Source organism: Diadema antillarum, unplaced genomic scaffold (assembly GCF_040938485.1).
Source record: "Diadema antillarum isolate AM-2024a unplaced genomic scaffold, OU_Dant_1.0 seq00000743_RagTag, whole genome shotgun sequence".
Classification (NCBI taxonomy): Eukaryota; Metazoa; Echinodermata; class Echinoidea; order Diadematoida; family Diadematidae; genus Diadema; species Diadema antillarum.
The window spans coordinates 197,298-213,656 of record NW_027271640.1 but is presented as its reverse complement, the minus strand read 5'-3'; the positions used below and the strand labels follow the sequence as shown (position 1 = coordinate 213,656).

Below are 16,359 nucleotides of genomic sequence, written 5' to 3'. Positions count from 1 at the left end.
GGAGTGAAAGAGAAAGGAAATAGAAAGAGAAGAAAGAGGTATAGAGAGATAAAGAGAGGGGCAGAAGGAGAGGGGGAGAGATAGAGGGAGAGATGATGTACAAGATCCACAAACGATGATTCACTTTCAGAGGGGACTTTATAAAGTCGTCAGCTCCATGGACCCTAATAATAGTTTTGCCTTCGCTATTATACCATGAAATACAATGTAATATCCCACACCGAACAAACAGAAGCTGTGCTGGAAACAATAGAAAAGTTGATACGCATAGAAAGTAAAGTACATACAATGTACATGTTCATCCTATACACTGTTACTGTGCTATGGAAGAGTATTATATGTGCAATGGACTATCGTTGGCGCAAAAGTTGCAATCGTGTTAAGAGATTCAGTACAGAAGAGTAAACGCTCTGTTTAATGACAACTGGGGCGCACATCATATCTTTTCCAAACAAATACTGTGCTTTCATTTTATGTTATACACACTTGTATGGGCTGACCGATTCCTGTCACCTTTTATTCGTATTCTCTAATGGCTGACAAGTTTGAATGATTTTTGTTTGCTCGTTTGTTTTAGGCGTGCTTTTTACCTTGTTTAGTACATTTTATCTTTGTTTGCAAAGTGAGACTTTTTTAATGATTTTTCATCTGTCCAGAGGAATTCGTCATTCTATGGAAAGAGAATTGACATTACATTGTATACACAGACGTACGTTTTGCAGTTTGTGTCAAGTCAATTTCGATAGCCTGTGTTCATTGATTTTATTATCCCTCATGAATACAAAATCCTTTGTGATTTTAAATCTTTTTATTTAACGTTCCAAGTTTCATGACATCAAAGCTATGCATGACACATAATTTGTGTCAAAAAGACTAAAAGTGAAAATGTTCCTAATATTCTGGAATCTTGTTTAATAACAATGCATAGAGGGTTAACATTATCAACAAAGTCTGAGGTACAATGTATGCACACATAACATGTATACTTTCTGTTGTTCTGTTTGTTTGTTTGTTGTTGTTTGTGTGTGTGTGTGTGTTGCTTTTTTTTGGTGGGGGGGGGGGGGGAGGGGAGTGCCCCCCGGCAAACCTTCACTGACAACTTGTAGCTGCTGACTCCAGCAGCACTTCACCCCCGTACTGAGGGCCTGCAGACAAAAATCTCTCCCTGATTGTGTCCTTCTCGTATTCTATTTTCAACAAGTTTGTTGTTATCGACAACTCTCACGCACTGAGCATTTATTTGTTACTTTAATGTTCACGGCTGAATGGTACTAGGTATTGTTTCATCATTTCTTGTGTATTCGTTTTTCCTTAGAATCATTAAATGACTGTTTTGTACTTTTATACAATTTCTTTATGTTGAATTATGTACTAAGTGTGCTTCATTGAACATACACATTTCACTTTCCATTTACCGGTCCATGGTTTGGTACAATGCACTCCCGTTACAACGAACATGGTTATAACGAAATTTCGTTATGACGAAGTAAATCTTCTGGTCCCAAAATTATCACCATTAAAGTCTATGGTACAAAAGTCGCTTATAACGAACACGGTTATAGCGAAATTTCTGTTATAACGAATTCTTTTCCGAGCGCCACAGACAAAGGAAAACAAAAGAAATGTGCTCCATTATAATGAAATGCAAACTGCTTTCGAAAATATGTAGCGGAACAAGCACATTACATAGCGTTTCTGCATGGGTGAAAGCTTCACACCACTGTGTGTTCGCTCCTTGTGTCACGCACAGTTTCTGAGGGGAACTTGCATAATTTATTATTGTTATACAGTGTATACAGTTATCCCATCACATTTCACATAGCTTTCCAGTGTATGATGAGTATTCAGCAAACAGAATACAGTTGAACCTCTCGTATCCGGACAAGTCGGGACCGGGGCTCATCCGGATAAGGGATTTGGCCGGATACTGGAGACTAAATGCTTTATACACAGAGACTCCAACCCCAAGCACCTTCTGATCTGGAGATTCTCCCGCCTGAAACCTCTAGCAAACGGGAGACTCCAACTTGATGTGCGCAAAGCGCGAAATTCCTTGCTGCCGGGGTCCAACTCTAGGGTTTTAGATGTTATCCCGTGCTATCTAAGGCTTATTTTTCTGCATACGATGACACTAAGTAAGAAATCATTTCAAGCGGGAGAACAGGAGATGTTGCAAAAAATGGGCTTTCGGTGGGAGATCTCCCGTCGAGAGCGGGAGAGTTGGAGTCTCAGTATACATGTACAGTGTACATATACATACACATGTACTGATGTAGCCCATTGTAGTACCACATGTAGTAATGTGTATACTGCAACCTTTTCATTGTTACATTTGGGGATGTTTGGGGATGTTAAAATGTCTAGAGGTAAGCAATTTGGGAGGAAATTTGATGTAATGTATGTTAATCATGTTGGAAGTAATATGTAATTCATGTGTGTTTGGGAATCCCCCTTTCCTCCCGTAATTATTTTTTAAAAAATCACGGCGAGATTGCGTCCGTATAATAGAGAGATCCGGATAAAGGGAGGCCGGATAAGAGAGGTTCAACTGTACATGATATACGTGGTATCCTTGATTTCGTTATAACGAAAGAAAACTGCCGGTCCCGAGCATTTCGTTATAACGGGAGTGCACTGTATCTGCTGTGTGTCAGTTTTCCTCAGAAAGACAATCTATTGTGTACACACGGATACGTACCCGAAGGGAGATGTAATTATTTCCTGTGTCTTTGCTTTGTCAATTTAAGAACCTGCTTCATGTGTTTTCATTCTGTGTGAATGTTAGATGTGCATAGGTACCATATCCGCAAAGACATCTGACATGGCATGCCTGGTTCTTTGCTCCGATGAAAAACATTTAAAACATACACATATTGCTTCAAATACACGTACAAGTTCAGTGTGGTTAAACCCAACTATGCATGATTCTAAGAAATCAAAAAAAAATATAAATAAAAAAAGACAGAAGAAAGACAAAAGTTCATGTGCTGAACTTTATAGTCAGTGCAGTGATTTTCATATTTTTTTTAGTGCCAAGAATTGTAAGAATACACACAATAATGACTCAAGAATACAACAGGATAAAGCCAATGCAAGATGATACCTATGTACCTCAGCTGCAATGTGGTTATCTGCTACTGTATACATCATACCACTGAAAGTTTACACTTAGTGTGAAATTGCCTGTAAATCATTTAATTGAGCATCAAGCATTTTCATCATCAAGGATTATCATGTCATAAAAGGTGGGTCCCACCTTTTATTACGATTGCTCTGTTTGGGGTATCTGAGACATTTCAAAAGCAATTTTCATCAAATAAATGTTGAATCTCTCTCAGAATTACATACTCTTTCATATTTCGTAAAAGAGGTTTCTCCTGATCTCACTCACAAAAAAAAAATGTCAGAAACCTAAAGTCAGCTCTCAACCCAAACTATACGATCCCTTCCTAAAGTATGGTGTCAGCTAACATTTCTACTGAACGTGTATGACAAAGTCTTGTCCTGTAATAGTTCAGGCAAAGTGCAATGAACATTACAACTTACAAGGTAATGTATTTTCATAATTGTCCCTTAATAATGGAATGTCTACTATTGGTGGGTTTGCTGGTTGATTTGAATGATGCATAAGATCTATTCGTAATGGAATTATTGTACACTTGTGATAACTTAGCAATGTTAACTTTTGGGGAATGGGGTTGCAGGACTTTGCTAAATCCACATAAGAAAAAAAAAAGTTTTTTAGTACACACTTCTGTACATACAAACTCAGCAGAATTGTGAGGTGATGGCATGAGCACATCTTCTACAATCAACTTCTGCTACTTTGATCCTAATAGAACGAGAATATCATTTGATTTATGTGAATTCGACTTTACGATACAATCACTACATATTTTTTCTTTTTCTTTTTCTTTTTAATCCATCAGGGTAGCATTTTTCTTCCACTCCGCAAGTTTTTCAAAGTGTGCAAGGTCAACCTTGTGAGATAGCTCAGTCGGTAGCGCATTTGCCTCACAATCCAAATGACCCAGTTAGACCCAGTTAGTCCCACTGAGCTATGTTGTGTGTAACACAACGTCCCCTCTAGAAAGAGGCAAAACACTCTGTCCCTAGGATAGGACATAAAATGGCAGTCCCATGTGTGAGATTGTTACAACTCGTGCACGTAAAAAAGATCCCGCTTCATCTATTCATCGCAGAAAGCAGGGTGTTCAACCTGGTGAAGTGGTCCCGCCTCTAATATTCAACTGGACCCCATGGAAGACCAGCTATTGCAGCTGAATATGGGCTATAGATCCAGCCACCTTCTCAGATGGAAATTAAACAAACAAATCAAACAAACATTGGTGAGGTTGACTGTACAGTATTTTGCACATATGGTTGCGACAATGTTACACTTCAGTGAAAGCATCTTTATCATGTCCGATGTCTGATGAAATTTATGTCACTGTGTTTTTCAAACTGTACTCTACCTACAAAAGAAAGAAAGAAAGAAAAAAGAAAAAGAAATCTTAAACATACAGTGGACTCCCGTTATTATGAAGTCCTTGAGACAGGCAATTTTCTTTCGTTATATCGGAATTTCGTTATACACTGTAATCGAACAAATAAACAGTAGAAATACAAAAAGTGGATGACATTGCAGCCCAAATTTTTACTTCGTTACACAAACCGGAATTTCGTTATAACCGTGTTCGTCATAACGGGAGTGCACTGTACCAATCGCAGTCAGATAGGGTGAAGGAGAAAAAATCTCGCAGCTCATCATAATACAAATGCGCTGTTATCATTCATTATTTTCTTATGGTATATTGCCAATTCAATATGACCTCCACAAAATCGTTTCTCGTTATTCCTTCCCACTCTTAATACATGTATGTTTTTTGTCTTCTTGGTACAATCCAATAGGATGACGGGAATCGATATTCCAGAGGTCATTTCATTCTTGTCTCATCCAAAAAGAAAGGAGGAACTCTGCATCTCTTTGAAATTTCAAATATTCACAAACTAATGAATATGTTACCTTGGATGAAATCTGGAACACAGAATTTTTTTTTTACCACTAATAGCACACAAATTATGTACAGAACATTCAGAAATACACAGTATGTATCTATTGCCTTGGTATTCTCATATTTTATTAACAAGCATTTCAACATCTTCGAGTTACATAAAAAAGACATCCATTCCATATATGGACATTAACCCGTTGAGGACAAGTCCCGAGTATACTCGGGCAGGTGTCTATGGGAAATGCGTGTTGTAGCAAAATCAGTCCGTCCTCAATAAGTTAAGAGGGGTCATGAGCATAGAAATTCACTTTTAAGCTTGCCATTTTATACTAGCATTATCACTACACTTTATTTCTGTTTTTTCTATTCGAAAAATTGTAAGCCATCTAGAAAAGCAGTACACAGTAGATGCTCAGTGCTAGTAACCAGACAGTACAATTTTTTTGTTTGTTTTTTCCCTTCTCTCTCCCTCATGGATACAAACCATGCACATTGCTTCCAATCACTTTACTCGCACCTTTTCATTATGCTATAATTTTCATCCACCGCTTTAATTTTGGTATCACGCTTTTTAATTTTTTTCTCCAACTCCCTCGGTTGAAAGTTTCAACACTGCATCAAAATCTCTCTTGTTTTTTCTAGCAATGTCATAGTTTAGTTTACATGTTGGTGCATAATACTATCTTGGATATACATAACACATTTCAGGAGTAGAACACACAATTGGAACATCCACAAACACATGCTCTAACAAAGTCATTATTGATGTAGTTATGCCTGAGTAACTTTCTGTATGGACCTTTAAGGGAAGATGTTTATATATCATGCATTCATGTGTTGCTCTTTCACAGCTCGTGAATAGAAGGGAAACCTAAAAGGAACAGACATATACTTCCTAAAGTCTCCAATACATATGCATGTTTTGACAAAATGTTACATAAAAATCTGCTATGAAATAGGGACAGATCCAAAGAGTCTATGGAGAGGTGAAAAGGAATCATTCAAAAGAAAACCTAAATTAGGAATACATCTTTGAGAATTCCACCACAAGAGGATCACGAAATGAGGTACTTTCAAATACTGCATACATGTGCGTATATTGCATTCATTTGTTGTTTCCAACTAGGGCAGTTGGTATCGTAACAAGCCCAGTGACAGCAAGCACTGCATTGATGGCTGCGTAGAGATGTAGAAACCTGATGAAACGTATCTGAAAAAGCCTTCAGTCTACCTCCCTCCTCCAATCATATCAAAGGAAATATTGCATGGCATGTATGAAATGACAACGGTTTCTATTATAAAAGCTACCTGCCTGCTGAAATTCCTTCAATCAAATTACTGACATATGACCATTATTTGTCGGTAAGAAATTTTAAAAAAATGTATATTTAATCACAATCAGAATCAATATCTGATGCAGGTGTGTCGTTTTGAAAATGAAATCATCTTTGCTGGAGCTCTGGGAAAGGAGTATTGAGTAATGAAGTCCTTCCACATAAGAACAGCAGTCATCCCTTAGCTCAGACAGAGTATTTAACACGTTGCTACTTCACAAGCACACCTTGGTGAATGCAATATCATTTTCTGCACATACTGATGCTGCAACCATGGTAGGTTTACATACACAAACACACACTTGCCCCACCCCCATCCCTCCCACCCCCCCCCCCTCCCCTTTCAACCAACCACACTCCTTCACACACACACACACACAGAGCTCAGCTGTATGACCTGTGACACTACCAAACCTACACTGAAAACATGGACATTTTCCTGGTGCACTAATTTTTGCACATTTTGCACTACTTTGGATGATGTGAATTCCAGACCCCACATAAAATACCTTCACAATTTTTTTTTCTGCAAATTTTGAATGGATTGAAACATACGCTTTGTGCAGCAGGGGTCTCCTTGGTACAAGTGTAAGCATGCGGGGCTGCACACCAACCCATTTTTTGTACTGGTTGGACCTGTCCCTGTTGGACCAGTAGAAAACCAGCTTTTCCATATTTTTTTCCCTAGTCTGAATCTAAAATTTACAGGTCACGTTAACTTTTTTCAACTGGCCCCAACATTGGTATAATATTTTCCTTACCGGCCATGTAGGACTAGTATATTTGGCAATTCCCGAAAAGCTACTGGACCGACAGTGATTTTTACCGGTCTGGGACTGTCGGACTAACGCCTAGTACACTATTCATCTGAGTGCATGTGTGCAGCATGTAGTTCTCGTTTCTGTGCAGGCCATCAATGAATCGGGCAGTGTGACTATTCTGTGAATGGATGGAAACACACAGTAAGTGTGAAGCAATTGCGCAGCGCAAATATGTTTTTAAGCCGCTACGTGCGAAAACCGATCACGCGAAAATGTCAATGTTTAGAGTACTTTGGATGGCAGCACCATTTTGATCACCAGAAGGATTGCATCAGTCACACTACTGTCAGAACCTGCACCACACCTTGATGCAAATGGAATGTTGCATAGCTTCCTAACTTTCACACATATCTTTAAATTCCTCACCACTATACAGTGTATTCAAGTAGAATTATTTAGTTTATTATACAATACTTGCCAAAGCACTACATATCTCTTCTACACTGTCTTCTATATATCAAGCACAGTCCATTCTGTATTCTCACATTGGAAGGTTTCAATATTATTGCAAAATCCCATATTTTTAAATCACATGATCACATTTCATGTACAGAGTGGTAACTCTTACTTGTACATTCAAAATATTTTGGCAGTTAGCCTCTTTAGAATAAGACACGCCATCACGCCATCAAGAATGTGAAGTTTGACTATTCTGCTACGTTTATTTTATCTTACACCAAAAAATAAGACATTGATTGATTTAAAATACATTTGGAGTTCACTAAAACCCTGGCAGAGGCATATTTTAATCTTCAGGCCCAAACTCTTCTAATCTATGTTTCAATCTGAGTATAAAATTATCATGATATAATAATATGTATTTTTTAATGCTTTGCATGATTCTGCCATTATCATACTTGATAACATGTATTTTTAGGCAAATATTCTAAATTCTTAATGTTTGATGTGGAAATAAATGAATTGAAATGACTCCATGAGGAGCTTTGATATTGCAAGGGCAACCTGTTATGACCAGGTTATCAGCATCTCAACAATTTTCAGCAGAACTGGTACCACACTTTGAATTTGCACATTGAAACAAGAAAAACACACGCAAAAGGGCCCATACTATTAAAATTATTAAAAGCAATGAATGATCTGTACGTTGAGGTTGTGTGAGCAAGAGCTTCGTGCAACTGAGAAGGAACAATAGAATAATTTGTGAGGTGAAACAAAACAAAACAGAAAAATTAATAAAGGCTGAAAATTACTCTTTGGCTAAAGTGTACAAACATCTCCCAATGAGGGCAGCTGTGTTTTGTATACTCTGATGGGGACATGTGTATAATAGGTACTATCCCATATTTGTCCATTCAATAATTGCCAACCTAGTGGATATCACCCATGACATTGCTAATGCCCCATTTCGGCACTTGCAGCTGAGATCTTATATGTCAAAGACAGGCATGTTATAGTATGTTTTGCACAGCTACAGGTAAATATACTGTAGAATTCACAGTATATTGTGTATATAATCATGTACAGGCCATGTCAAAGATATTAGTAAAGTTGTTGAAAACCGGGTAGGCTGAATACGGGTAGGCATGGGATTGAATGGACATTGTGAATTCAGTTTGTTTATATTACATTAGCAGCATGTAATAATGTTTGAAAGGGTCAAGAAATTATACCTTGATAATATTAGAATACAGAACTTATTATTTTCTTGACCCTAATGCATCAAAAATGTCCTCACTGTAACTTTAAAAATAAAAATCCTTATAATGGGTCATTATAACCTGGCCGTTCTATCAAATGCTTGCACTCACCAGGAATGGGATCAACATTATTGCCTCCTTAATAGTAGAACCTGTTTATGAGCAAACTCATCATATTTGGGTCTTCCCCTATGGCAAACCATCCGGGTATACTTCACTTCGGTCTCAAGAACTGATCCCCACATAAAAATGATTGCTGTACAAAATATTCCCATCACTCACTCACTCACTCACTCTCAGGACTGGCAAAAAAATTTTCAGGTATAGCCCAAGAAATCTGGCATACAATTCATACACGCAGTATGCTTGGATGAAATCCTTTCTAGAAGTGCATGTACACAGTTTACACCTTTACCTGACATGTCACTCAGCAAGTGCCTGTATCAGAGTTACAGCTCACTTCATGGCTTATTTCTGCGGCTGTCATTGTCTAAAGTCTGACTTCCATTCACCTTTGGCAATTGTGCATGAGTGTAAGCCACCATCAAAACGTTATGTTCCACTTGCCTGCACCGCTCCACACTCCAGTCTCCTGTCCAAAGTGTGGCAGCTTTTCGGGAAGGCGCTCTCATGTTATCGTGACATTCTCATGGGCCACCACAGGCCCCGCATCAAGTCTTTGTGCTACCAGTGAGTGGCTGGGCTCGTCATTTTAACTTGGTGGCCAGTTTTCCGGCGTCCTTCTTCGTCATGCGCTGCATCTCCTTCTCCATCTTTTTCCTCCGCTGCTCGGCCGCCCGCTTCTCCCGCTCGGCCATCTTCTTCTCCCGTATCACCTGCTCCGCCTCCCATGCCAGGTCGTCCTCTGTCTCATCCTCCCAGGCACTGCTGCTCTCTGTCCATGCCCCTAGCTCATCCTAATAAAACAATCATAGAACAAATAATGCACTAGTGAAAGGGCATTAGTGGAGATGAAGCACACTTGAGGGTACTGTAAAATGAGGAATGTTCGCATGCATTTTAATGTCATGAATTTCGCCAGTTTTGCAATAACTAAAATGCAAGATAAAGATTTTGTCTACACTATATGCATTGTGGGAACACAAAAATCCAGTAGGGAACACTGCTTGCTAGTCAATTACTAGAGAAAATGCAAGCGATTTGTGAGAGGAGGGAATCGCGAGAAACATTTTCATTGTAATGCAACGTTTGTCGATTTATCAATCAGATTGGGTGGATTTGTGCGATTGAGCAGAATATGCAAAGTTGGTATGCTGTCGACTGAGTTGGGCGTGCGAATGTTACATTAAGAGTGAAATTGATGCAATATCCATTTGATGTTAATGTGTACATTAGTGTATCTAGTATCAGGCGAAAATTCAAATCATTACTCGCGTATAAATATCTGAAGCTACACAGAGTAACTTTCTGTTAAAAGACACCACAACTGTTCTGCAACTGTGCTCCTCAAATGCATCTATGGTGATGGGCATCTATGCGGAAAGAATTTGAGGCAGAGAGCTGCATGGGTGTGCTGTATGACTCTGAGCTGGCACAGAAGAGCAAAAATAAAAGTAGTTGCATGGAGTAGAGCTCATCAGCTGGCTTACATTAATCCTGACACCGGTACAGTACTTTGTTCACCGACTGGCAGGGTTTCTAAAGGGTCAAAGAATAGATAAAATCAAACCTGCCTTAGCAGCCACATGTCTATAGCAGCCACCTGCCCATATACGGCCATTAAAAAAATGCCATCCGAGAGAAAAGCCATGTTAAATACCCTGTCTACAGCAGCCACCTGTCAATAGCAGCCACCATTTTTGCCTCCCTAGGGTGGCCTCTACAGACAGGTTTGACTGTAATACTTAATCTCCCTTACCCCTATTGCATCACCATTGCCTTCCTATTAAGTGAGGCTCCTTGCTACATCAGAGTGTGCTGACTAATCTCCAACTAGGTCAAGGTTGGGTAGATTACTATTAAAAGGCTGGTGACAAGTTTGGCAAGTGAAGTGCCTTGGCACATTAAGAGTTAATCCACATACCAGTAAACATCAAAATATCGGTTTTGACCAGCAAATCACTCAGTGCGATGTGAATTGCCGCAGATGGCCAGAGGGTATTTTCATTCAATGAACATAACTACATTATATCTCACTCTTTGTATGTATAAATCTGTCAAATCAGCATTATATTGTTTTTTAATAAACCTGTTTAATTGCAGTTTTTCATCCTTTTTTTTTTTCTTCTATATTGTGAAGGGACACAAGAAATGTGACTTACGGTTAGTACTGCCGTTTCATCAACCCCCATAGTGAGTCTGTTTGACAGGCCCTGTGTGAGAGACGACGGTCCAGAAATCAGCTGCTGGGGTGTCTTCTTTCGTATCGTAGCCTGTGGGTTTGTGGTAGAGAACAACACTGCCATGATGTAACACCATCCAAACATTAATATCATCAAATGCAAGAAACATACATAAAGATGAAAGCAAAACTTAAAAAAATATATATTCTTATGTGATTGATGGACAAAAATGACAAGTTCAATCAACTACTGCAAGTGTAGATGTCAAACGAAAAAGCTGCTGAAAGCAACGAATAATCCAGTTTCAATTCTCCTATGGTAAGAAAAATAAATCAAAAGATCAGAAAAAATTAGCAGTAAGAACTTGCTTGAGAAAACAAAGAGCAAATTTACCATGAACTGATGTAATTTCATATTTTCCGCGGGTCAGCATTTTGAAAGGGTAACTGCACATGATTTTCAGGGCAGCACAAAAGATACTTTCCGCAATAGCCCAAAGAGGTGTTTGGGCAAGTGCCCCATACTTTTAAAACCATTTAATTTACTTGCATGATCGTGAGATTTTAGTTGCCCGAAAGTAAGTGGGCAAGTAAGTTTAGAGCATCCTGCTTCATTTTTATTTTTATTTATTTATTTTTTTTGTGGGTATGCAGAAACTGATAATCTTTCTCAGTGTGTATAGCCATAGGCAAGATTCAGCTAATTATACTCCATATATTTAGAGAGTCTAATTTTTTGCGTATCAGGACTTTCCAACAATTTCACAAGTGGTTAAATTTGCAAGTGTAGAGTACAGTACTGAACAGAGAAATGTGTGTGCATGTCACATTCATGTTGACATGAGAGTTGATAATTTTCACGTAATAAATTAACAAAAATAACAGGAAATATTTGATCACCAGATCACACCCTCACCGCTTTTTTAAATGAAGGCATCATGTCAGCAAAATAGTCCACACTGGGCTCTTCCTCTCCCTCGTCTGTGGGGTCCTGGCCCTGTGGGGGCACCACGGCACCGTGGGCAGTGGCAGGATGGGCACCGACTGTAGGGGCCGCCGGCTCGATCTTGATGCTCATTGGGGCCCCATCTCCCCAGTCATCCCAGTCTAAATCCACCTGAAGAAAACATGGAAAGAGAAGAACAGGTCTGATGTGAAGTTTACAAACGACAGCAAATTAAACTACCATGGGATTAGACGAATCAAAATTCTTCTCTGCCTTGTCAATCTAGAAGATTCTTGCATATTATATAAGTTTTAGTACTTCTCATGGGGGGGGGGGGGGGGGGTGACCACTCACTGGGTTTAGCATCATGCTCACTGGGTTTAGCATCATGCTAAATGATGTATGTATGAAGTGGAATCTTTAACATGCGCACAGGAACTCCATTTTACTGTGTATGTCCTATTCGAGGGACAGAATGTTTTTCCTCAAACTATACACAGAAGACAGCACGATTTCACACAACATTGCTCAGCAAGATGCGCTGGGACATCTGATTGCTGGTAAGGTAGACTCTCTACACAGTGAGCCACCTTGCCGCCCCAGAAATTTATTTATAACTCAGATATCCGCCTCGAAAAAATTGGTCAACCTCCAAGTCTACAGAAAGGAATTACCGGTACTATAAAAGTGGAAATTTTCGCGGTGTTGAAATTTTCGCGCGTTTCGCACAACCCGAAACTAGCGCGAAAATAAAAGCACGCAAATATTTTTGCTTGCCATATGTTCCAGTAGTCGATGCCTTGATTCTGCGGAATTAAAAACACTTGAAACTCTTCTCAGCTCGCCCAGCGCGAAAAATTAGTCAGGCGAAAATACCCACTTTTACAGTACTTTAAAACCAGAAATGTTTCCATGTATTTTTGATTTTGGGAATTCTAAAACAGCCAAGATTCGAGAAATTTAAATGCATCTGATAGTTATTGTCTACACTAGACCTAGCTAGCATTTCAATACCATTGGCCATTCACAAAAAAAAAATAATGTTGCAAAAAAGGCCGTCAGCTCAATTCACCATAATTTCATGCCGCGAAAATATCTCGCTATTAACATTGACAGTATACCACAATTTGCTAAGGTTCGCATGTTGACTGGCACTCTACAGGCAACTACAGTCTGTATATTCCATAGCAGACCAGCATTTGTCATGTTGTAATGAATACCGAATGTTTCAATGTAAGCACCAAATGATGGTCAATTCAATCCAAGAAGCACAATAATCCAATATCTGCTGAGTATTGTTTGATTTGACAGCATCTGTGAGTTAACTAGTACAGCCTAGCTTGCTGCCATTTAAAGCCAAAACATAGTTCTGGTACGCCTGCAAAAGTTGTCAAATTTCGCTCCCAAATGTGAACGTATGCCAAGGAAATGTGCAGAAAACACTGCAATAACAAGATATTCGATGGGTAACGACAAAAATGCGAAATATTAACCAAAAAGGTTCAGTCTCAGAAATAACCCGAATGGGGTCAGGCTAAATTCGGACTCGGGGGATAACTCGGCCTCGCTTTGACGGCGGGCTGAGTTGTATTGGTTAACCCTCTGGATTGTACAGTGTTGTACTATGGGAGCGGCCTATAAACTACATCGTAGCGCTTCGCGTTCTGGCTACTCGCAGTAATGGTCCGAGTTGGTACAACGCGCACATCAAAAATCTCTTTGGCGCACATACAAAACTAGTGTGCGCCTATCAAGCACCTCTAAAAAGGACGCTTGATAAACAACAACAAAAACTTCAAAGACAGCGCGTCTCAGCAACTGAGGTGATGTGCGTATATAGGCTTGAGGACTGCGCGCGGTCCATTTGTTTTGTAACAGGATTAGCATGCACTTTCCTGTCTTTTCAGTTAGGCCTCGTTTGGTACTATACAGTAGAATATGGCGATCACGAACTGCGAGTAAATTGTCTGAAATAGGGTCGAGTTTTCCCTGAGACTGCGATAGTCTGGAGCCTTCTGGAATAAAAGTCGGTTTTCCGACTTTTATCATTTTTCTCAAAATTCCGGCAAACTGCGTCAGCTAGGTAAGTTTCTTTGTAGACTCTTTCGATATATTGCAAGCAAATATGAAATGGTGCCAGACGGGTTCTCAATCCCTTACCAGAACTTTGTTTTCACTTTAAGACACAGTATTTGCCAAATGTGCTATTTTCTGTTACCCCTGAGTTGTCTGCTTGTGAGTGGCCAAAGGCACTCTGGTTACGAGCTCCATTCACACTGGCACTTGGTGCTGTTCCTGACCGTCCAGTCTCTTTGGTTGGTAGGCCCGGGTCGCTCAGCCGCCTCCGCCTGAAACGGAACAACGTCCTCTTGATGAAGGAGAAGATGGAGGCAAGACAAGAGCACAGTATCCATGGCGACAGCTTCATGATGAGTTGCTGTGACAAAAGAAATGAAACAGGGCACAATAATCTACTTAAATGCATTTTCTGTATAGTGTAGGCCTAGTCATCTAGATTGTAGTTCAGTTGGTCTATAAGGTTTTTGGGTTTTTTTTTTTTTTTTTGGGGGGGGGGAGGGTGGGGGGTTAACAAACTGGTGCAGCATTTCTTCACCTGAATTACCTGAATTACTTATGAAGCCGCCTAGTAAGTTGAAAACTTGTAGCCAGAGGGCCATTCAACATTAAAAGGATTCAATCTTGAACCTGAAAAGATCCTTTTTTTTTTTTTTTGTGGTTTTGTTTTGTGTATTTCGTTTTTGTTTACAGGAACAGCAGGTAATTTATTTTGCGTGCCTCGCAACTAGAGTAAATGTCCCAGTTTGCGGCCACATAAGGGTTTTAAAACTCTGAAGCGCAAATTTGCAAATAGCTTTAATCCAGGTTATATCATAGAGGTTGACCACTTACCAATTTACATTATTGTCACAATCGCAAGACCAATGTCCATCGCGGTAGTAAAAAAAGATCACGGTCACGATCTGGTACACCGTCCACCAGTTCGCGACCGTGATAGTTCGGTTCGCGGCCTCATGTACAATTCCTATGCGATAATTGCATGCTCTGCGATCTTCTGTTGAATGGCTTCATTTAACTAGCAAACGTTGTGCAAGCGCCAAGTCCTATTGCGAAAACCATGTGAAAAGGGCCAGTGCGCTTGCACAGACCACGAACAACAGGAATGGCAGTTGAGGCAATGTTACTGTTATTTTTTCAATGTCTTTTGTATTTTTTCGATCATAACATCCACTTCCGGAAAAAAAATGGTGGCCCACATCAGCTTGCAAAAGTTCTATTTCTATGTGAGGATATGTATTCAAAATCCATGGAACATCAGGAAAATGACAAAATATCCAGTTTGTTAGACCCCTTCTCCCTTCTGTGAATGTGATGTTAAAAAGTACCGAAAATGAAATTTTGGATGCGAGATGTAGGGTAAAACCCCTGGCAGTATTCGGTCATTTAAGCTTTTCTGCAATATTTTTAAACTAAAATAATACATACATAGGCCCTACATCATATCTACAGCAATGTATGCGAAATATATCAAATTTCTTTAATCTCAATTTTCGTTTTGTTAAATACAGTATCTCACAGAATTGCACAAAATCCTAATATACATATCACCTTGAAAATCCCCCAGAATACGGTCACTGCAACCAGTATTCGGTCACGCAATGTGCGCGTTCAAATCAAAGTCAATGCGTTTTCATGCTTGATTCATGGCAGCTGAAAAATGCGCCGTGCACTACCTTGTTGGCGCAAAATTGCATCTGGGACATGGCGGCGCCCGTTGGTGACCGAATACTGGGGAATCGGCACTTGCATTCGACCCTTGTATTGAGTTACTGCATCGGCACGTACGGAAATTTTGCTTTTCTTTTGCGTCTTTGACGATACCATCACTCCGAGATTGTGATAAGCAAAAAATCCCGCAAGAGAATGGCATATTTCTTGATTTTTAGCACTTTTGGGGCGACCTGTACTCTTAGAACTGTGCTTAATAGACGCGTGTTTTGGGAAACTAGCACTGATTCTGCACTTTTGACGGTGAAATTTGGAATTTTGGATGGATTTTTTTTTTGGGGGGGGGTTTCAGGACTTTCCTGTTGTGAATGAGTGTGCAAGTGTGTGAATCGATGTGATTTGCGTGTGTTGTGACAGTAGAATTTACTGGCTGGTGATTAGTGATAAGTGACTGAATACTGGTACCCATACTCTTACCCTAACGTTAGTCATTTACCTTATTTAACAAATAGAACTAGGTGAAAATATTTCACTCT

The 16,359-nt window shown here is 39.6% G+C and overlaps 1 protein-coding gene across 1 annotated transcript; it reads right to left on the bottom strand.

The window, feature by feature from the left end:
- Positions 1-9,535: 9,535 nt before the first annotated feature.
- Positions 9,536-14,504, bottom strand: LOC139738455 (uncharacterized). The gene is made up of 4 exons (XM_071649078.1): positions 14,295-14,504; positions 12,047-12,247; positions 11,111-11,221; positions 9,536-9,745 (listed from the first exon to the last, which is right to left on the bottom strand). Exons 1-4 carry the CDS (start codon positions 14,502-14,504, stop codon positions 9,536-9,538), a joined length of 732 nt encoding a protein of 243 aa, XP_071505179.1.
- Positions 14,505-16,359: the final 1,855 nt, after the last annotated feature.